General features: G+C 31.1%; 1 protein-coding gene across 4 annotated transcripts in view; it reads left to right on the forward strand.

The window, feature by feature from the left end:
• Positions 1-354: 354 nt before the first annotated feature.
• Positions 355-24,325, forward strand: part of LOC111715930 (uncharacterized) — a 27,137-nt gene continuing 3,166 nt past the window's right edge. Inside the window, exons 1-9 of one of the 4 annotated variants that reach the window (XM_023491353.1) lie at positions 355-436; positions 644-698; positions 883-944; positions 3,286-3,324; positions 3,953-4,038; positions 8,363-8,413; positions 8,476-8,536; positions 10,245-10,373; positions 17,015-18,397. In XM_023491353.1, coding sequence (XP_023347121.1) covers positions 677-698; positions 883-944; positions 3,286-3,324; positions 3,953-4,038; positions 8,363-8,413; positions 8,476-8,536; positions 10,245-10,373; positions 17,015-17,260 — 696 coding nt within the window. In that variant the 5' untranslated portion in view covers positions 355-436; positions 644-676 and the 3' untranslated portion in view covers positions 17,261-18,397. Of the gene's footprint in view, positions 437-643; positions 699-882; positions 945-3,285; positions 3,325-3,952; positions 4,039-8,362; positions 8,414-8,475; positions 8,537-10,244; positions 10,374-17,014; positions 18,398-24,325 lie in introns of those variants that run through there. The other 3 variants (XM_023491359.1, XM_023491342.1, XM_023491350.1) reach the window with 3 other exon arrangements.

Here is a 24,325-nt window from a genome sequence, read left to right on the forward strand (position 1 = left end):
TAAGACAATCAAAGGATCCATAACTCTAATTGGATAATGAGATAGATAGAAAGATAGATGCTACCGCCATACTATTTCTATTGGTTCAGAATAGACAAGAAACACATGGCTGAACCGTGATTGGATCATGCGCTAATGGACTCAGCTTACAGGAGTGCAGTAAGACAAGACAGACAAGACAGACAAGACAGACAAGACAGACAAGACAGACAAGACAGACAAGACAGACAAGACAGACAAAACAGACAAGACAGACAAGACAGACAAGACAGACAAGACAGACAAGACAGACAAGATACAAACAAGACAGACAAGATAGACAAGACAGACAAGTCAGACAAGATACAAACAAAAAATGTTCTGTCTAGGAATGGGTTGACCGGAAAAATTAAGAGACTGTTAAAAAACTGTGAAATCATGCGACAAAGATTCTAAGGAATATTCATTTACATTTAAGAATCAGCCTAAATATAGATATTTTTATATATCTTTATGTTAGATGTCGTCTTTTTTAATATTTAAGGGACTGGGAGAGGGGTATAAAATGGAGACTAGAAACAACGTATGAAATTATCATTTTGTGCAGACATGTTGTAGGAAATAAATGGAAAAAGAAATAAAGTTGAAATGAATAAATCTTTAGTAAAATGATGAAAAAAGTTGAAACCTTAACAACATGCAGTTCCCTCCTGAAATAGGTAATAACAGCATATTTATTAGTTTAAATATTGAATATTTTGAATATTTTGACGATAATAGTTTTTTTATCGTGAATGAATGTATTTAATGAAATTTTCTGAATAATTTAAAGATTTAGCATTATTGTATTATTATTAGCATTATTATTGTATTATTGTATTATTATTAGCATTATTATTGTAGAAGGAGGGAGCTTTGGGGAACATGTTAATAATCTAAGGGGGACTATGTTCTATGTTTGTCAGGTAGATATGTTTTGTACTTTTTTTAAAAATATTATTTTTTTTAAGTCTAAAGCTCACTTTGGATTTGAAAAAAGAGATTTAGTTAAAGTAATATATTTTTCGAAATTCAAATAATGTCGATATGAATATTTTTAATATCTTATATTTCAAGTTAGAGCCTTGGAGTGGTCAGAATTAAAGGGACTTTTAAGGAAAAAATAAAGGGGGTATAGGCTTGAAACCTAAATACTTTATCGCGACCTATGTGAGATCTATCTGATGTCCATGTCTCGAGAAATTGATATAAAACTGTGTCAACGTAAATCCAAAAATTATATATACATCTCATATATATATATATATATATATATATATGAGATGTGGTATAGTGATCAAAGTTTTAAAAGATCACATTCAGAATATGCAACGAATCTGAAAATCACGATAACCGAGGATCTAAAACAACTTAGCGCCTATTATAATTTGAATTTAAAATAATTTTTTTTTCATAGATATAATTGATACGTCTGTATCACATGACCAGAATTTCCACCAATAGCAGTGCAGTATCATTGTCACATGTCTCCGTCTGTATCACGTGACTATGATACTGTACTGCTACCTTAGTTGTTTAGGCTCCTCTGGGTTATCGGAATTATCAGATTCGTTGCGTATTTGCTGAATGTGATTTGTTTATATACCATATCTCATATATATAAGTTTGGTATAATGTTGACACAGTTTTATTTCAATTTCTCCAGACAGGGACAATAGATAGAACCGATATAAGTCGCGATCAACTCCTAGAGTGTTTAGGTTTCAGTCTATACCCCCTTTTCTTTTTTTGCTTAGCAGTCGCTTTAAATACCTATTTTTTGGAATTATCAATATTTTGTAGATTCCGATTAAAGTGATATATATATAATCTAGCTTTAAATAAAAATATGTATTCTTTTCTAAAACTTATTTTCCAATTTTTTGGATGACATTATGTTGTCTGTAACACCTGTAATAATTCTGTCTGTCTGTAGTTTATCTATCTGTATGTAGTTTATCTCTCTTTATTTAGTTTATCTGTCTGTCTGTAGTCTATCTATCTGTCTGTAGTTTATCTGTCTGTAGTTTATCTGTCTGTAGTTTATCTGGATGTAGTTTATCTATCTGTATGTAGTTTATCTATCTGTATGTAGTTCATCTCTCTTTATTTAGTTTATTTGTCTGTCTGTAGTCTATCTATCTGTCTGTAGTTTACTTTTCTGTAGTTTATCTATCTGTAGTTTATTTGTCTGTAGTTTACCTGTCTGTAGTGTATCTATCTTTAGTTTATCTGTATGTAGTTTATCTATCTGTATGTAGTTCATCTCTCTTTATTTGGTTTATCTGTCTGTCTGTAGTCTATCTATCTATCTGTAGTTTATCTGTCTGTAGTTTATCTGTCTGCAGTTTATCTGTTTGTAATTCATCTGTCTGTAGCTTATCTGTCTGTAGTTTATCTATCTGTAATTTATCTGTCTGTAGCTTACCTGTCTGAAGTTTATCTCTCTGTATGTAGTTTATCTGTCTGTCTGTAGTCTATCTATCTGTCTGTAGTTTATCTTTCTGTAGTTTATCTGTCTGTAGTTTACTTGTCTGTAGTTTATTTGTCTGTAGTTTATCTGTTTGTAGTTTATCTGTCTTTAGTTTATCTGTCTGTAGTTTATCTTTCTGCAGTTTATCTGTCTGTAGTTTATCTGTCTGTGGTTTATCTGTCTGTAATTCATTTATCTGTAGCTCATCTGTCTGTAGTTTATTTGTCTGTAGTTTATCTTTCTTTAGTTTATCTGTCTGTAGTTTATCTGTCTGTGGTTTATCTGTCTGTAATTCATCTATCTGTAGCTCATCTGTCTGTAGTTTATTTGTCTGTAGTTTATCTGTCTGCAGTTTTTCTGTCTGTAGTTTATCTGTCTGTAGTTTATCTTTCTGTACTTTATCTGTTTTTAGTTTATCTGTCTGTAGTTTATCTTTCTGCAGTTTATCTGTCTGTAGTATATCTGTCTGTAGTTTATTTGTCTGTAGTTTATCTGTCTGTAGTTTAGTTGTCTGTCTGTAGTTTAGTTGTCTGTCTGTAGTTTAGTTGTCTGTCTGTAGTTTAATTGTCTGTCTGTAGTTTAGCTGTATGTCTAGCTGTCTGTAGTTTACCTGTATGTCTGTCTGTAGTTTAGCTGTCTGTCTGTAGTTTGTTTGTCTGTTTATCTTGTTATCCTGTAGTCGGATATCAGCTGTCCCAGCTACGGTGTAATTAACCTAGAAAAAACTTTCCACAAATTCCGCGTCACACTCATTTCACATATTTCACTGAAAAAAACATACAGAAATTTTTTAGGGTTCCTGCCTTTGCGGAACAGTAAATAATAGGGGAAAGGTAACTAAAGCACTCATTTTACCTCCTGATTTACAAGTCATTTGGATTTTAAGAAATCATACTCAATTTGAGAGTCATTTTGATTTTTCTTAATTTGTTTGAATTCCTATTTTTTTCAAACATAATTTTGATTTAATTCTTTTAAGTTAAAAGAAATATTAATTTTTGAGTTTATTTAAATTCGATTTTTTTTCAAGCTTCAAACTCATCTTAATTTCTAAGAAATTTTTTAATGCTTGAAGCCATCATTATGTTCAGTTATATTGATATTATGATAGATTTAAATTTGCATAGCCAGTAGCAACTTTAATTGAATAAAGAAATTTGGCTTTTTCAATCCATCTTCAAATTCAAAGTAATTTTGATTTCTTGTAACTTGTTTAGGTTAAAATAAACTAAACACATGCCACACACTATAATATTCAAATCCCCATATTTTTTAAGGCTGACGATTTAAACCTTTCATATTTCAAGCATTGACACTTTGAACTAACAGAATTTAAATTTGAAATATGAAAGGTGTTTAACATCAGGTTCCAACAATATACGGATTAGAAAATTAGAGTTTGTGGTCAGTTTCTTGGTTTTGATTTATCAATGTTTTGAATCCATATTGTTGTAATGTTAGGTAATCTACTGTTACGGTGATCTAGTCCCTAGACACGGGGAACTTTTCTCAGAAACAACAAACAACAATAATAAAGCTTCTCCTAGGAAAAACAACATTCATTTTTTCACCTACGTTAGACGGGTTGAATGAATGTATATTCATTATTCATCGCTTAATAAATAAATCAATTTCTTCATTCATGAAACGATTTCTTCATTGAAGTCTAAATTTTTTCATCACTGAACAGATTTCTTTGTTTAGGAATTGATTTATTTATTAATAATTATAATTAATAAATAAATGTCTTCAATAATGAATAGATATCTTCAATAATGATTAGATTTCTTAATTAATGATTAGATTTATCAATTAATGAATATATTTCTTCATTTATGAATAAAATTTTCTTTAATGAATAGATTTCTTCATTATTGGATAAATTTCTTCATTTCTCCAGTAATGGATAGATTTCCTCATTAAATGAATCTATTCATTACTGAATAGATTTCTTCATTAATAAACAAATCTATTCATTACTGAATAGATTTAATCATTAATGATTATAATTCTAAATTAATGGATAGATTTCTTCATTTATAAATAGATTTCTTTGAATAGATTTCTTAATTAATGAACAGATAACTTCATTTATACAAAATAGATTATTCTTGTATAGAATACTATTACAACATTAAGAAGGAGAGAGTGACTTAATAAATACTATATAAGTATATAAGTAAAGAATATGAAAGGATTCCATTAGTGCGAGTATTTTCATACTTTTTCCTCACAAACCTCCATATTATATTTATCTTCACTGTTATATTGTGTTAAAGAATTAGGAAGCTTAGATTTTAAAAATAAAAAAATATTTACTATTGATCTTTAGATTCTAATTTTCCAAAATCTTCTTATGTTGTCCAATTATATGACGTCATGTTGTCCAATTATATGACGTCATGTTGTCCAATTATATGACGTCATGTTTTTAGTTTAAAAAGATATTCCTGTGAAGAAGCAGCATTAAAGATATCTAGAAAGAGTTGGGGGGGGGGGGGNGGGGGGGGGGGGGATAACATTACAATATGTAACGGAGGAACAAGACTTACAAATTATGTTTAATGGGTCAAATTGTGAGGAGGGAGGGGCGAAATTGAAGATGAATTTCAAAGGTTAGGGAATTTAAAGGTAATGTAGAATGCAGTGGAATCGTAAAAAAGTGGTGGGAAAAGTAGGAAAAGGGAAGGGTTGGGGTTGATGTTGGGTATTAAGGGGGCGGGGGGCTCATCTAAAATGAATTCATTCCATAAACATCTTATGTCAAATAAGGCTTGGCCGCTTGAGAATTTTTTTGAGTGAAGTCTCTAAGTACGTTGTTTAAATGTTATGTTTTACTTAAGAATTTCGACCGAAACCCCGTTATTTCATTAAAAACTCTTAAAATAGGATTTTTCAACACGCTACTCTAACTAAATCAAGAATTTGGGGTGCTGCCGGAGCCCCTAAATTTTTTCCTTATGTCTGTTAGAATCTATTTATATTTATAGATTATCCTGAAACCCCTGTGCTTTCTTGTTCTTTTGCTATACAATATATGTTTTTCTTCCAAAAACTCGCTGTAACAAAGACGACATCTAAATATATTGGGGGTTTACAGGATCCGATCAAAAGTCAAGGATGCTTTTTTACTCTGCCAAAAGTATTTGGGTATGTGTTAAAAAAGATAGACTTGTAAAATTCCAAAAACAGCTAGAAACCAAAGTTTGGCAATTTTGTTTGCCTCAAAGTGTGATTTGCGGGGCCTGGTGCAAAATTGTATATTTTTTGTGCAACTCTCCTGTATAGTGTTTTTTTTTAATATTTTTTGAAAATTTGTAATTTTTTTGGGGTTCTTAAATTGCCCAAATAAAAAACCGCGAAACTTTTTTTTCTTTCAAAATTTAAAAGTTTAGAAAAACAAAAATTTGTAAATAAATTGTTTCTATCGAAATCTAAAATTTTTAAGAGATTGAATCCCAGAATTTCAGAAAATTTGCACCAGAACTAAAAATTGCAAATTTTCGTATTACAATTTTGCGAATTTTCTGTGATTCTTTCATTCAATCTTTAAAAAAATTTAGATTTCGATAGAAATAATTTACATAGAAATGTTTGCTTTTATAAACTTTTGATTCTGAGAGAAACAAAGGCTCGCGAATTTTCTTTTGGGCCATTACTCCAATTACAAATTACAAATTTTCAAAAAATATTGAAAAAACACCATACAGGAGAGTTGCACAAAAAAGGTACAATTTTGCACCAGGCGCCGCAAATCACACTTTTTTTTGATCTACAGAAAATGTACAAGGTAATACATCAAGGTATGTTCAGGTTGACAAATATAAGTTTTGCTACGATATTTGTAACAGGGGAGGGGGACGGGATAGAAAGGAATGGAAAGAAGGGGAGGGGGGCAGGGTGGAGTGGAATGTAACAAATGATATCCCAATACTTAACATTATTCAGTAGAACTGCACACTAGAATAGGCCGATAGAAGGAGATGAAAATATACAGAGGATAGAATAAAGAAAAAATACAGGGAAGCATAGAATAAGGAAAATACACAGGGAAGGATGTAATAAGGAAATACACAGTGAAGAATAGAATAAGGAATATGTACAGGAAAGGATAGAATAAGGGAAATACACAGTGAAGGATAGAATAAGGAAAAAACAAAGGGAAGGATAGAATAAGGAAAATACAAAGGGAAGGATAGAATAAGGAAAATGTACAGGGAAGGATAGAATAAGGAGAATACGAAGGGAAGGATAGTTAAGGAAAATACACAGGGAAGGATAGAATAAGGAAAATACAAAGGGAAGCATAGTTAAGGAAAACGTACAGGGAAGGATAGAATAAGGAGAATACGAAGGGAAGGATAGATAAGGAGAATACACAGGGAAGGATAGAACAAGGAGAATACACAGGGAAGGATAGAATTAGGAGAATACACAGGGAAGGATAGAATAAGGAAAATACAAAGGGAAGGATAGAATAAGAAAAATGTACAGGGAAGGATAGAATAAGGAGAATACGAAGAGAAGGATAGAATAAGGAAAATACAAAGGGAAGGATAGAATAAGGAAAATACAAAGGGAAGGATAGAATAAGGAAAATNCTTTTTAAAAGTTTTTCATTATATTTGATAAATAAACACTTTACAAGATTCTATAAAGTTAAACACTGAATATTCTTTATAAAAATTGTCTTAAATACACTTTTTCAATTGAGTGTAAAAGTCAACTTTTTAATTGACAAAGAAACTGTACACAGGGAAGGATAGAATAAGGAAAATACACAGGGAAGGGTAGAATAAGGAAAATATAGAGGAAAGGGGAAAAATCGGGTATTGTCGCTGATGTATCCCCTCTTTCTTTCCTATAAACATCAGCATTTAACCCCCCCCCCCTTCCCCCCTATCATCCTGTATTCCAGACCAGTGTAATTTATACAAAATATAAATAAGAAAATGAGCAAAGTTTGTTTTTAAGTAAACCAACAAATACATATATATATAATATTCTTTAGTTTATCTGTCTGTAGTTTATCTGTCTGTAGTTTATCTGTCTGTAGTTTATCTGTCTGTAGTTTAGTTGTCTGTCTGTAGTTTAGTTGTCTGTCTGTAGTTTAGTTGTCTGTCTGTAGTTTAATTGTCTGTCAAGAAGAGAATGGAAAAAGAAAGGATGAGAAGGAAAGAGAAAAAGGAAGGATGAGAAGAAAGAGAAAAAGAAAGGATGAGAAGAAAATAGAAAAGGAAGGATGAGAAGAAAAGAGAAAAAGGAAGGATGAAAAGAAAATGGAAAAAGGAAGGATCAGAAGAAAACAGAAAAAGGAAAAATAAGAAGAAAAGAGAAAAAGAAAGGATGAGAAGAACACAGAAAAAAGAAAGATGAGAAGAAAAGAGAAAAAGAAGGATCAGAAAAAAAAGTAAGGATCAAAATAAAAGAGAAAAAAAAGGATGAAAAGAAAAGAGAAAAAGGAAGGATCAGAAGAAAACAGAAAAAGAAAGAATAAGAAGAAAACAGAAAAAGAAAGCATTTGAAGAACATAGACAAAGGAAAGATGAGAAGAAAACAGAAAAAGGAAGAATGAGAAGAAAACAGAAAAAGAAAGGATGTGAAGAACATAGACAAAGGAAAGATGAGAAGAAAACAGAAAAAGAAAGAAAAGAGAAAAAAGAGAAGAAAAAAAATTAAAGTTTGGGATAAAAAGAAATGTGAAGGAAGATGTTAAAGCTTTTAAGACTAAAACAACAAAAACAAATTCAGTAACATATACTAGGGGAAGACGAATGCTTAATTGGCTCCCCCTCTCCATCCCCCCCCCCCCCTTCTTCCCCCATTCCCTTTCAAAATTTGAAATGTTGAAAAAATGTTGTTTCTAATTAGAGACCTTTTAGCGGCTCAACTCGGAATATGGGTGTTTGGTCTCATAGCTTTGTAAGTATTTTATTTTAAACTTATAAAAACATTTTTTTAAAATTCTTAATTCTCTGTTTTAGATTAGTAGTTTTATTGTTAATACGAAAATCAATTTCTTCCCTGAGACAGCATATAGAAAAGGTAATATTGAAGCAAAACAATTTTTTTTCTTCACATTCAATCAATTAATTCAATGTGTTCTTAAATATAATTCTATCAAATAAGTATTTGATTTTCTGAAGAATAAAGGCACAAAATCGAAATAAAATTTACAAAGAAACAAATTAATAAACAAAAAAATTTAAAAATTGTTAGAAAATTAAAAATATAGTGTAGCATTTATTTTCTGGTTACAACTAAACTATAGGAACTTTTTAAAAGTTTTTCATTATATTTGATAAATAAACACTTTACAAGATTCTATAAAGTTAAACACTGAATATTCTTTATAAAAATTGTCTTAAATACACTTTTTCAATTGAGTGTAAAAGTCAACTTTTTAATTGACAAAGAAACTGAGTTTTTGCCACAAACTCAAATATTCTTGTCCCTATATCTTGGCAACCCAATGTCGTAGACCTTAGATATTTCAAACTATTAATTCTGTTAGGTCAAATAATCTAAGTTTGAAATTTCAAATATTTATACCCACTGGTTGCAGAGATATAGAAATAAGAAAATTTGAGGTCGTGGCAAAAACTCAGTTTCTTTAAAATAAAATATCTTCTGTTTGATGAGTTGAAAATAAACTGAAAACTGTAGAGATAGGTTTCGCCATTTTATTTCATTTTTAATTTTCTCCTTTATCTGTTTTAATACTGATAATTTAAGGAAATTTATTGTCTGTCAACATTTACTTTAAAGGAAATTTATGAGCCGTAAATTTGTGAAACTATTGAGTGATAATTTTGTAATGAAATAAATACTTGTACATCATTTCAAGTTTCAGTTTTTCATTAAAATATTTATTAATGATTATCTATTCATTCATATTCAAATTTAAAATATTTTTATTATTAATATTCTTAAAATGTTTAAAATGTTTTCGCTAGAATTATTAAATCGGCCATTTTAAATCATTTTCAAATTTTGGCTGATTCTCTTCGAATTGGCGCATTAAAGAAATCCAACCATTTTCCAGGATTTTTTCTCTCTAATTTTGATATTCCATAAACCTTCCCTGGAGTCATGTGAGGTCCCACACAAAATTTGGGCCTAATCGGTTCATTCGTTTTAACGTTTATCGGGTACAAACAAACAAAAGACATACATACAAGCAAAGTAAATATATTTAGAAGAAGAAGAAGCTTGCAATAAGTACCCCCCCCCCCCCATCTTATTCCCCTGTAGGCTGTACCTGAAGGCATGCTTAGCCGTAAAGCTGTTGAACTAGAAAATGTAACTACATATTAAAATAATGAGGGTGCTTACATAGACAGTTATCACAACCTTCAGGATAGAAATTGTATATTAAACAATTTAATAAAAATCTATTATCTGTTTACACTGCAAACAATAATATGTGATTTTTTAATTTTAATATATTGATGCTTTTTTAGTCTAAATTCGAACAAGCAACAAGTAACTTTTACTTAAAGGAACTGAGTGTTTGGCACAAACTCAAAATTTCTAATACCTATATCTATGCAACCTGTTACCTGATAGTGTAAATATTTGATATTTAAAACTTTGATTATTTCATATGACAAAATTTATAGTTTGATAAATCAAAAGTCTAAGAAATTAGGTTGCAAAGATTGAAAATAACAGTGTGTTGCTATAATCATAATTCCTTTACTGTTATGCATAGTAGATAGCCATGAATATTGAATATATGTTTGTGTTGTAGGTAACAGAGCGACTACCCTGGTACCATGACGACGACGACCTTTTGTCGAATAATTCTACAGCGACGAGTCCGCATATTCATGGAAAGGATACTACACTAGAGTCCATGGTTGGTGAAATAAACGAGGAGGTGTGATCCTAACCCTAACCTTGCATCTTAACCCAACCTTCATCTTGATCCAGGATTGTCGTTCCTACGCTCAAGATCAATGTTGGGTTTCCAGGGTGTCCCTGGAAAAAAAGTTAGAATACTTTTTTCTGATTTTTTGCATGTTTCCAGGCCACCCTGTATGGTTTTGCAGATTAATTAAGCGCATGAATTTTTTTCTCACTAATTAATTAATACACTTAATCATAAATTTGTCCTGAAACATATTTTTGTATTTTGATAAAAACCTTTTCATAAATTCTGCACTTTTATAAACATTTTAAAAAACTTCTGCATAACTATATTCCCAAAACTACCCTTTGTTTTTAAATCCCTTGCACATGCCTTGCATGCATGAAGAGAAGAAAAAACATCTTATTATTGCTTTCCAAATTCTAAATTGTTTTTCCTTCTCTCTGAGAATTCTTTGGACAAAAGACCCTCTCTAAATCATTTCAAAAACTATTGTTTAATGTACATAAAATGCGAAATAATAATTTACTTTACCCAACCCTAAATATTTAGGAAAAATGAGGAAATGACAACTCTGGGGGGCAATTTTTCAAGCATCGTGAAATATATTCAATTTGTTTAATCATTCAGCAATGTTCTAATTTAATTGTAAATATGGACTAAAAGCAAATATTGTATTTATCAGTTTCATTCTTTCCGTCCGTGTGGTCTTTATATGACAGCTATTATTTATATGAACTAGATTTCTAAGATTTCGATAAAAAATGTCTGGATTTATTCCTTATACCTTCACTGTATTTAGTATGTTAGATAATTATATTGTTTATTTGTAGATAATTTAGATTATTACTGTGAATGTGAATGTTTATTCTGTACTGTAGTTAATAAATGTATTTTTTAAATTCTATATTTATCACTTGTTACTTCATGGTTTGGTTTGGTATACTTCAATCCAATAGCACTGACATCGAGATGGTAGCCATCTTGGATAAATCTAATAGCACTGGTACAGCTGGCGGCCATCTTGGATAAAGAAGCAGGCCTGCCTCCATGCTGGATCAGCTGGTCATCATTTTTAACAAGATGGCTTCAATTTGAACATCATTGTTAAAATTGTATTATTCATGCAAACTTGCAAAAGGCAAACTTGAAACTCGTCTTTGATGTTAAATAGAAATTGTTTTGTAATGACGTACAATCATGTTAAAACGGTTTATAATAATTTGTTGTAGCTTTTAATAAGAAATAAAAAATAATGAAAATATAGAATTTTTCCTTTCCTCGGAACACTTAAATGGGACTCTAGCCGCTATTTAAAAAGACCTTCTATGTCCAATTCACAGCGGTATCTTTAAAACCTGTATCTGAGTAACAATTATAAAATAATTTCTTCTAAACTGACATCAAAGAAGATTATGTTTATAAATGACGTGTTTCTTTTTGTTTTGCTCAAATATGTGACCATCATGCTGCATTTTTCTAGCATGAATGTTAATTTACTTAAAGGGACTGTAAGGGAAAAATGAAAGGGGATACAGGATAAAACCTGAGTATCTCAGGCGTTGAACGATCCATATAAGACATCTATCTGATGTTCCTGTCTCGAGAAATTAATATAAAACTGTGTCAAATTTATACCAAAATTCATATATATACAATTTTGTATAAAAATAGTAGGTTTAAACAGATCATATTCAGCAAATACGCAAGCAATCTGAAAACGATTATATCCCACAGAAACCTGAGAAATGAGAATCTCAGGTTTGCTCCTATTATAATTTTTAAATTTTTATTTTGTATTTTTAGTAGATATAATTGATAATATTTCTTAAAAGACCGTATTACGTCACAAGAACTTCCACCAATGAGAGTGCAGTATACTGGTCACTGGTCACGTGATACAGACGGAAATCACGTGACCAGTATACTGCACTGCCATTGGCTGAAGTTATTATCAATTATATCTATAAAAATGCAAAATAAAAATTAAATGATTATAACAGGAGCAAACCTGAGATTCTCAGGTTTCTGTGGGATATCGTCGTTTTCAGATTGGTTTTGTATTTGTGGAATATGATCTGTTTTATACTACAACTTTTATACAAAATTGCACATATATGAATTTCTCGAGACAGGAACATCAGATGTCTTATATGTATCGTTCAACGCCTGAGATTCTCAGGTGTCATCCCATACCCCCTTTCATTTTTTCTTTACAGTCCCTTTAAAGCATCCCAAAAGCTTGGTTTAAATCGTAAATTCTGGGAATTTTTATCAATCCAGATAATTTTTGCCTAGTGCTTCTTCCTTTTCTAAACCCATTTCCGATAAATTCTTCAAACTTTTCATAGTTTAGAAAACATATTTAAGATTTATAGCAATAGGGCCTAAACTTTAAGTGAAACTGATTTCCTTTTAAAAGGTTTCATAGAATATAAAAAAAATATTTAGAAGTTTTCTTGAATGAAGATTGTTTGATAGAAAAATCCTGCAATTTTAGCTTATGCGTTGAATCTTTTTGTAAAATAACTTTTAAGCTTATATTCCTAGCAACCACAGTAATGTATATCTGTGCACACTGCACAGTTTGCAAAAGAGATAAAGATAAAGAGGATCATGTAGGATTGCGTACATCGAGTACACTAATTTGCGATGTTAGGTACTTTCCCAAAGGCATTTTCCCAAGCGGCAACATCCCAAAAGTTTTTCTCAAGTGGCAACTTCCCAAATGTGCAATTTCACATGGGGCAACTTCCCAAGTCTGCCTTATCCGCAGCGCTCGGCTCCTAGCTTGTTCTAGACGCAGCCCTACCTAACGCCTAATTTGCAATGTGGCATATACTCAATCAGTTCTGGCATACTCAACGGAACTGTAGATCTTCATTTATTTAATATCAAATAGATTCTAGTACAATAGATGGCAACGTAGAATTTGTACACTCATAGTACAGCTGTATTCTGACGTCACAAGTGTCAATGCATTTTTTTTTTCAATAATAGTGATAATTTTAGGATAAAGTGCTTATCTTACGGTAAAATAAGTGCAAGTATATGTGTTTTTTATTTTCTGTTTTTACACTTTTTATTTAATCTTAGAAAACATGCCAACAAATGTGGACAAATTTCGTTTTCCTTTGACACTTGTGAAGTTGTGTATATTTGGTTCATTTCTCAGTTGTCATCTATTGTACTTGATAATCTGTTTGCTTAATATAGAGTAAAGTGCGTTATTTGGTTATATTTCAAAAGTTGCTTAATTTGGTTATACTTGTCTTTTAATCCTAATATCATTGCAAGTAGAGATGTTAGCATAACCAAAATTACTTCTTACTAAAATATTATTATCAGGTTTGTATACCCTTTGTCGCGAAATTTTTTTCTTTACTCAGTGTAACATTTACATGACATTTAAAAACAACTATGCAAAATAATGCATTTTTGAAATTTTAGAGCTAAGAAATGCAATTCAAGAACTAATCTTTTTTGGCTTTATTGATTGTCTTTGATAAAAAAAATTCCTCCAGTAGTTGCTCCATAAAGATCTTTAGTAGCTCCTAAAGTGTCAATGTTGTAAGTATTGCATATTAAAAGTTATGCGTGCTACAAAACTATTAAAATATTTTCCTTAGTTTCGGTATTTGGTTATACATGAAATTACGTACTTAGGTTATAGTTTTACATTAATATAAAACAGCAAAAACACGTGGATTTAACGGTTCTGGCAATTTTTCAGAAAACTGTGACTTTCGATCACAATTTGACCCCTTTTACATAATTTTATAGCCTTTTATCAAAAATATAGTTTTGTTGGCATATACATTATAAATGGAAAAGTATAAAACAAACAAATCTTTAAGTCTAAAGACTGTTGAGTTATAGACGAAAACACGTTTGATTTCAAACAAAAGAAACCGAATGCTTCTTTCTCTCGTTAGTTCGGGGTGCAAAGGTTGAAATGAAACATCTTGAATGGGATTTTCAAAACAAAAATGTCGGTTCTAGTTTGCCCAAATATTCTGTTTATTTTTGTTCGTGTTTTTTAAAGTGAACAATTTTTAATATTTTTGTTAGGAGTAGACTCAAGAAAAATAGTGTTGTTATCAACATTTTTAATGTACCAGCTTAAACGAGTGTAAAATTATCTATAACCAAATAGCGCTATTTAGAAACTTAAGAAGAAACTTAAGAATGTATAATTTGAGGTGATTTTCTTTAAAGTCGGAAAAGTTAAGCTTAACTGTAACCAAATAACGCACTTGACTCTAGTACTTTTTTGCTTCTCACAACGTTTACAGTGGAAATGTACGCAAACTTACAAAGCATTCTTCAGTCTATACTCTGGGTCAAATTGGACATGTGCGTCAGTACACATGTACATTAGAGCCGGAAATTTAAGAGAGTATCGTTCAACGAAACTTCCGAGTTTCCTTTTTGGGGTCTTTGCATTTGCGTAGATTTTAATTTAAGAAATCAGAGAAAAGGGAACGTAAAGAAACCAAAATGTTTTTGGTATGTCAATAAAACTACCTGGCCCGATTCATGAAACAGTGTTTCCGACATAGAGAATAGAATATATAGAGAGGAATTTACTGGAAAAAAGTGTAAAACGGCCATTTTGTTGTACTGTTTCCATACTGCAGGTGTACTTCACATATTTATGCTATATAACCTCTTGGGCCCTGGAATATGATTTTATAGAAAATCTAAAATTATTGTTAAAAGAAAACCAAATTATAAAATAGGCTGGTTTCATAATTGACCAATGATCATTTCACATAGACTCTATGCCTTCCACTTTACAAACGATGATTTTCCGTTATAACTATAAATCAAATGATGTTTTTATTCACCTAATTCATTATAAAGTTTATTTAACAGTTTAAAAAATTCGAAATTGAAATGGATAGTCTAGGGAACATAATGTATTAATGTACTCTACTGCATATAATTTGTCAACATTTACATGATTTGTACACTTTGAACTCCCTTTCAGGCTGAAAGGGACTGAAAAAATTCATACCGAGAGCTTCGTTTAATTCCTCTCTATATATTCTATTCTCTATGGTTTCCGATACTGGGTTTCATGACGATACTCTGTCTTAAGTTTTGGGCTCAGTATAGTGCAGTTGTGTAGAATATAGCAGTACAAAAAGAAGTTTAGAAATAAAGAATAAGCCAACAATAAAGTTGGAATTAGATTAAGTTGCTTGTTTATGCACAATAGAAGGATGAAGTATAAGAAGAGAATAGAAAATCTATATTTTTATGTAAGAATAATTATTTTTTACTCCACATAGGGAAATATTATTTACTTATTTTAAGATGGCCAATATTTTTTTTGTACTTCTTATGTGCGTAAAATAAGCAGTTTTTAGATCAAAGTCCTTTTGCTATATTTGGATATTTTCAACTGTGTCCTAACTTTTGCCTTTTGATAAATCAGTTCTGTTACTTGATGGGCCTATCCGTTACAATAATTAAACAAACCGTTATCTCATTGATTAACAAAGGACTAGGGTGCCGCGGGTCCAAGTCCTAAAAGAACAAAAAAAACTCAATTATGCAAGACTGGACTCTTTAAATTCTAATTCCAAGATTATTGCGTTATTTCGACGCCAGTTCTTTATTTTTATTCTTCTTAGAACCAATTCTCAAGAAGTTCCAATTCAAGAATGTTAACAGAAGGAAGACATTTTAATTTCGAGTGTGAAAAGATTCACAAATGTCTCGAAAATATCGAATAAAATGTTTACTTCTGTTCCCTTCTGTAAATGTTTCTATCTGTGTTTATGTAAATGTCTTAAAGGCTTAAAAATAAAATTTAACTCATTGCTTATTTGCATAATTTTAGACAAATTTTATTTTTCTAAGCCACAGCTGAAAACTATACTTTTCAATAAAAATTCTAAATTTTTGAACTTTTTTCCTCCCCGTCTAGTTCTGTGTCTGACAAGTAAAGGATGTTCTAGAAATACTTGCGACTGCCTAAAAAAGGGATATTTTCCATTTTTTAACCAAAAATATTGTCCTATCCAAGAATGTTCCGAATCAATTTTTAGACGATCATAATTTTCTTGAACATCCTGTGTATATATATGGTTAGGAAGAGAACCCTGAGGACTACTGTGAAAACTTCTGTATTTGTGAATACTTATTCTGGCCTCCCATCTCCCCCTGCAGATAATGACTACATTACCATTAAATGGAAGGTCAGAACTCCCGCCATTTGTGAAAAACCCCCGCCATTTGTCAATAATTCCCGCCATTTTGAAATTTAATAGATAAAATATTTGAATATTTTTATAAAATGTTGAAAATATCTCGCTAAAAGCAAGGTTTCTTTCTTATTTTCCGGGAAAATTGTAATATTGCGATATAATCCAGCAATGCAAGCATAAAGCAGTGTAATATGACCGCCATTTATAAAACTATTTTCCCGGAACATATTTTGACATTTTCCATATTTCAAAGAAAGTTATGGAAGGGACAGCATACAGGGTAGTTTTACCATAGTAGTTCTTCAGGGTTAGAAACTCCTAAACCGGGTCTTCAGCAGCCTTCTCATTATGAGAAGGGGTGCAGCAGATCCAGTTTAGAACAAGATTGTTTACCCTTTAGTTAGTAGTAAACCTGACCGTATTGTTTGCTAGGAGGGGCTACCACCATCAGATTATGACGACATGTTGACCCCTGATACAGATCGTCTGGACTCTCCACCCCTGGCCCTAAACCTAAGGGGCACCTCAGCCGCTAAGGGATCCAGCCAGGGGTCCAACCTGAGGACCCTAAGGGTGGGACGAAAGGACTACAAGAAGGCCGGGGACGGTTTACGCGGGAAAAACGTGACCGAAGCATTCCGTGTGAAGGAAAAGGATATGAAACGAACAATGAAATGAGTATCGCCTGGGATCCCTGTGTGCCTCCGACGGCAGGGATCCCAGGAACCGAACCGGGAGGAAAGTCGGAGGAAAAAACACAACCAACATCGGAGCGAACCCAGCTGTCTTAGGAGACAAGTGAGTGATGTTTCAATAATAGAAAGAGAGGAGGAATTAGAACTCATGGATAGAAGAATTAAAACTAAATCCAATTCCAAGGATTAATTAAATTCTAGATCAATTCATTACAAATATGAACAGAACGTTAATTAATTCTAGAAATCTTTTAAGCTTCAAAAGTTGTCGGCTTACTCTTGTATTGACAGATATGCTGAAACACTGAGAAAGTTAAATTGCAGTGTGACAAGATTAAAGTCAAAATTATTGTCAGGGATAAATCTCTTATTATTTAGTAAATCCAAGCCAATTAAGTATAAATCTGGGGACCAAATTTAATGAATTTGATCTATGCCGCTGAACTAAACCTACCGTCGATTCAAATACTTATCTGTAGTTTTGCAATGTATAGTTGAAGTCTATGGGACATAGATAAATCCTGAATCATCGATTCAAGTTACCTGGTTGAACCGTCTCTAGACCTGGCTCAAATTCATTAACTCTGGTTCTATAAGGTCTTAAAATGAAATAAGCCCCCGTTTAAATGTTAATTAGTCGCAAACTTCAATTGTTTTGTACTTCTAAATAGCTCAAATTATCAAATATGATATAATTCAAATTTTGTTTAGTTTTCGCTAAAAAGTAAATTGTAAACAAGTATAATTTTCTACCTCTGATTTTAATACTTATGGTTTAATACTACCTTAATTAATAAATCATGTTTCTATGATTTTTATCGAAAACTTATATTACAATATTCCTTCATTTACATACCCCAGTTGTCCTGAGACAATGAAGCATTAAAAATAATGACATTTTTAAAGAACTGAGTTGATCGATAGTTCAGTCTGAATATGGACAAAAATATCCCGTTATGCCCGTTCTTCTTTACATTTTAACAAATACAAATTTTTTCATCTTAAAGGAAGTAGGCGCGGGGGAAAAGATGAACCACAATCATTTTAGAATAGGCAGGATTTTAATTTCTTTCCAACATTTCGGTGAAGAAAATTTTTTCTTAGCCAAAATACTGACAAATAGGAAAGTTTTTGAAGAGATATAAAATCTAATTAGGGTCAGTTTATCCTACACCTTCTTTCACTTTTCCCGATCCCTCCCTTTAAACATTTTTTTCAGCTTATTAGTTCTTATCCTGCCGATTTTTGTAAAATATTTGAAAATGTATTTGAAAAAATGTAATTCTTTCACACAGCGCTGACAGGTAACAATAGCATGAAGGTCAGTCTAATCATACTTTCAAAAACATTTACAAACTCAATATGTTGTATACATGTTTGAGTTGTACAATAGATCATGAAAACTTTACGTTGTACAGAACCCAGTACCCATCAATGTGATGTAAACATGTATATTTTGATTTAAGAAACTCTGTACAAACACAAGCTACATGGTTCCATTTAAAGTTTTGTTTTAAAATTTCATCCGGATTTTGATTGAATCTCCATATTTAATTCTAAAAATGAAGATTAATTGTATAAAAATTAAATGTTTAGATATAAACCGGTTTGTTTAAATATCCTCTGCTAGTATGTGTTGGTTAAAATTTAAAAATTGTATATTATTGTTTGATTTATCATTATGTTAAAATTTTAAATTTTTTTTTCAACAAACTGAATATTTGCAGTGCTTTACCCCCACAGTTGTTTCCTAGATCCCAGTATTTTGTTTTCAATATGTTTTTAAATGAAAATAAATAAATAAATAGATAAATAGATAAATACAGTGAAGAAATTGAGAATAAATCATTTTTAACTAATCCAAACTGAAGTAAACTAATGAAGACTAATCACTAGTTTCCTTCATTTTTCTTTTCAGATCTTACTAACTTAATCTTTTTATGTCTTTCCAACTAATATTTCTAGGTCTTGCAAACTTTATCTCTCCCGAGGCCAGAACTTTTGTTTCAGATGGCGCCAATTTACAGGGGAAACCATTAATCAGAAGCTTTTAAATGTTTATTCTTGAAAACAGCTGTTTAATATTTTCGGTAATCTCTCGTAATCATCTATTTAAAGAGATATTGAGGATGAGTTAACTAAATCTGTTGATTCGGATAAATCCGACAAAAGTTCTGTCCTCAACTTTCTAAGGTGTGTCTAACGCTTCAAAGATAGAAATTGTATATATAGATACAAATAGACAGGACATTTCACAGATAGACATTTCATCGATAGGAGGATTTTATCAAATTAAGAACGCATAATATATTAAAAAATATTATTTGGAAAAGATAATGATTGCTTTCTCTCAGAAAAATTTTATTTGTCTATGAAAAATTAGGTAATGCAATGTCCTGTTTATTACATGTCCTGTCAATGAAATGTCTTTTCGATGAAATTTCCTGTCAATGCAATGTCCTGTTTATAAAAAGTCCTGTCGATGCAATGTCCACTTTATAAAATGTCTTGTCTATGCAATGATGTCCTGTCGTTTATGAAATGTCCATGGCAATGCAATGTTTTTTATGAAATGTTCTGTCTATGCAATGTCCTGTTTTTGAAATGTCCTTTTTATGAAATGAAATGCGATGTCAATGCAATTTCCTGTTTATGAAATGTCCTGTTTATGCAATATCCTGTTGTTTATGAAATGTCAATGGCAATGCAATGTTTTTTATGAAATGTTCTGTCTATGCAATGTTCTTTTTATGAAATGAAATGCAATGTACATTCAATGTCCTGAATATGAAATATTCTGTAAATGCAAAGAGTTTGGAGCAAAAAGAATAGAATATATATTAGAGTGGAATTTACTTGAAAAAAGTGTAAAACGGCAATTTTGTTGTCCTGTTTCCATACTGCAGGTGTACTTCACATATTTGTGCTATATAACCTTTTGGTCCCCGGAACATCATTTTATAGAAAATCTAAAATTATATTAAAAGAAAACCAAATTATGAAATAGGCTGGTTTCATAATTGACCAATGATCATTTCACATTGACTCTATGCCTTTCACTTTACAAACGAAGATTTTCCGTTATATCTATAAATCAAATGATGTTTTTTTATTCACCTAAATCATTTTATAAAGTTTATTTAACAGCTTTAAAAAATTCGAAATTGAAATGGATAGTCTAGGGAACATACTGTATTAATGTACTCTACTGCATATAATTTGTGAACATTTACATGATTTGTACACTTTGAACTCCCTTTCAGGCTGAAAGGGACTGAAAAATTCATACCAAGGGATTGTCTAAATTCCATTCTAAAATATAATCTATACTCTTTGGTTTGGAGTCTAGAAATCCGGATAAGTGTACCAAAATCACGCGAGAGTCCTCCTTAATAATGAGAAATAATATAAACATTGTTAAAGGGGAAACAATTTAAATTTAAATAAATAAAAGTATAGGGGTGTTACTGGAGGCGGGGGGGGGGGCGGCCTGTTTTATTCTTTTACTTTCTTCTATTTATATGTTTCTTTGTTTAATTTCTATCTTTTTTTTAACTTTCTACAGGGACAGGGGAGGGGTCCGTTTATATTTTTTTCTGTTATGTCTATCTTTCTTTTCTTAACTTTGTAACCTGGGGGAGGGGTCACACTTTATTTCTATTGATCATGAAATGTTGATATTATTTTTAAAATAAACATGTTCAGAGAATATTGTAACAAATAAACCGACTTTAAAATAAATGAAAATTAGAACCGCGTAGTGCTTTGTTTTTGTTTCGTTTTTATTATGAACGTGTTTAATAATATAAATAATAACTGCGTAGACACTTTAAGAACTGTGTGAACGTGCAGTACGGAATTGGTACACTATTCTCGTTATTGGTACACTCTTTTTGCCTCGAAATGCCGAGAATGTCCTGTGTATGAAATGTCATGTCAATGCAATGTACTGTTTATGAAATGTCATGTCAATGCAATGTCCTGTTTGTGAAATGTCATGTCAATGCAATGTCCTGTTTATGAAATGTCATATCAATGAAATGTACGTCCTGTTACTAAAATATCACACCTGTCAATGAAATGTCAAGTCTAAGAAATGGCTGTTTAAGAAATGTCTTCCTATAGAGTGATCTATCTAGATCTTGCTAATTTTAGTTTCTAGATCTTGCTAACCTTATTTTCTAGATCTTGCTAACTTCTTCCTTCTATATCTTGTAATCTAATTCTTTCTTGATCTTGCTGACTTAATCTTTTTTATCTAAAAAACATAATCTTTTTACATATTGCTAATTTAATCTTTTGGGATCTTGGTAACTTAAATTTTTTTAACTTTATCTTTCTAGAACTTAGTATCTTTATTTTTCTAGATTTAGCTAACGTAATCTTTCTAAATCTTAATATCATATTCCTTCTAGATCTTGCTAACTTTATATTTCTAGATCTTAATATCATATTCTTTCTAGATCCTATTAACTTTATCTTTCTAGATCTTGATATCTAATTCTTTCTAGATCCTGATAACTTTATCTTTCTAGATGTTAATATCATATTCTTTCTAGATCCTGTTAACTTTATCTTTCTAGATCCTGATAACTTTATAAAAAGCTCGTCGTGAAGGAAAAAAACTATATTTCTTGTTTTTCTCTAATGAAACTGTCTTCAGGACTCTTGCTTACAGTTTAATTGAACCATTCAACAGACCCTATATCCTTCTATTGCCTTCTCACATAGATCCAGACTGCTATGAAAAATTGCATCAATTTTCAAGACTGGGTCGACTTTAATGTGTTGCAACGACTTGTCCTTTTATTTCACCTCACTAACTCACTTACACTTTCTGTTGCTCATAAATATTTTGAACCTTTGGTTTTAGTTTTGTTAAAGCTGCGGAAATTGACAAAATTCTCACCCATTTCTGCGCGTTAGAGATTGCAACCTTTGGATCCCTGTGCTCATACAGTTTGCTAATCCTTGATTTCTATATGTACAATACATACGTATTGCATGTATTGTACAGTGGGACTCATAAAACTGTGGAATAGGAAGACGATATATTAATTAATAGCAATCTTGTGTGTATTTGATGTTGATATACAGAAAATAATTTTACCTCTTGCCTGACAATTAACTTATTCAATGATACGAAAAAAATGCATGACCGTGTTTCACGTTCATTGGGCTTATTTAATATCATATCTATTCGACAGTTTTATAGGTTTCACTGTATAAGTTGAGTACGATTCATTTGTCTATTTTTAAACAACCAGTGGCCGAATTTAAAGAATTTGAGCGGCGGTTTAGATTTAAGCCGCGGCTTTAATATGGTTGGTTCCACTTAAAATTGTATCAAATGTTTCAAGATTTAAACCGGGTTTTGGCAGATTTAAACCGCGGCTCAAATTCTTCAAATTTCATCTCAGAAGTCTGTGGAATGATTGTCGTCTTCATATTTCTTCCAAAGAAAAGTTGATTTTATAATAATATTTTCTTTTAGTTAAAATAGGACTCTTCCAGTTTGTAATTAAGGATTCATAATCAGACATCTTGGCATAGTTCACATAAACTCTAAGATGAAAAGATGTTCGCTGCAAAAAAGTAAAAATTGAGATAAAAAGGATTAAAAACGAAAAAAATTACAAGAATAAGAAAAATCATAAAGTTACCCAAAAAGTATGAGACTTTAATGACACTAAATACTGTAAAGTTTGGTTTTAAACAACATATTTTTAAATTTTATTATTTTTATAAACTTACATAAAGTGGCGAAGGACCATGATTTCAAGTATTCAAACTTAAAAGATTCGTACAGTCGTCTCTGAAATTACACAATTTTGTCAAATTGTAAATGTTGAAAAATGAAAATTAAGGAACAGAAATAACTGTAACTTTTCTGGAATCCAATCTTTCGCCACCGAACCTCAAAGTACTCTCGAAGCCCGCTCTGTATATTTGACAAAAAAAAACTTTAAAACTTAATTTAATAACTTTTCTTGAAAATATTAAATAAAGTCAAAATTGTATTCTGCTTATAACTTTATATAGTTGACAGCATATTTTGACGTATTTAAATTAACTGATTAATGTAAAACTTTACGAAATACACTACATTAAACTTCTCTGGGATCTTCGAATCTCTGAATCCCTTATACAAGGTTACCCATAACAGATAAGATTTTATAGACGACTGTACGGAATCTTACAAACCTTATTTGATATCTTCACTTTCTAGATCTTTATATCTTGCTCGTTCTGGATCTTTATATCTTCACTTTCTAGATCTTGATATCTTCACTTTCTAGATCTTGATATCTTCACTTTCTAGATCTTTATATCTTGCTCGTTCTGGATCTTGCGAACTTAACTTTCTATATCTTACTTGATTATTCTTTCTAGAACTTATAAACCTAATTGTTTGGTGCTTATCAACTAAATACGAATATTTCATGGTTTTTAGAGGAACATAATTCAAACCACAAAGTGGGGAGGGAGGTCAACCACGCCAATTTCTCGTCAGAGCCACATTTTCATCATTTTACCGTCAGAGCCATCTCGAAATCCTGGTTCTTTCAACAAGTTTAAGTATTCATACCTTGATATAAAAATATATAAATTTTGACACCATTCTCCCGGATTTAAAGATTCTAACATGATGAAAACTTTAGTCTAACCATGTTTTTACCGTGGAGAAAAAAATAGTTTCATCTTCAAGGGTTGAACACTCTATAAGAAAATAATATTGAAAGGGCGAGGATTTCGAGGTGGCGGGGAAGAATAAATGAGAAGTATACGAGAAACAAGAGAATATGTGGATCTGACGAGAAATTATTCAAATAAACCATGGTCCATGTGATCATTATACCAGGGTTTTTGTCCAATATATAAAATAGATATAAAATATTTGGCAAAGAACAAAACAAGTTTACTGCTTCAAGCTACAGGGAACATATTAATATAAGATATAATAAGACTAAATAGATTCTGGGAAGTCGTCTTTGAAGTCTCCTCCGTTGTGGGTAACCCTTTAGTTTCTTTTAAACCTCATAGTGTT

This window comes from Eurytemora carolleeae, unplaced genomic scaffold, assembly GCF_000591075.1.
Source record: "Eurytemora carolleeae unplaced genomic scaffold, Eaff_2.0 scaffold14, whole genome shotgun sequence".
Classification (NCBI taxonomy): Eukaryota; Metazoa; Arthropoda; class Copepoda; order Calanoida; family Temoridae; genus Eurytemora; species Eurytemora carolleeae.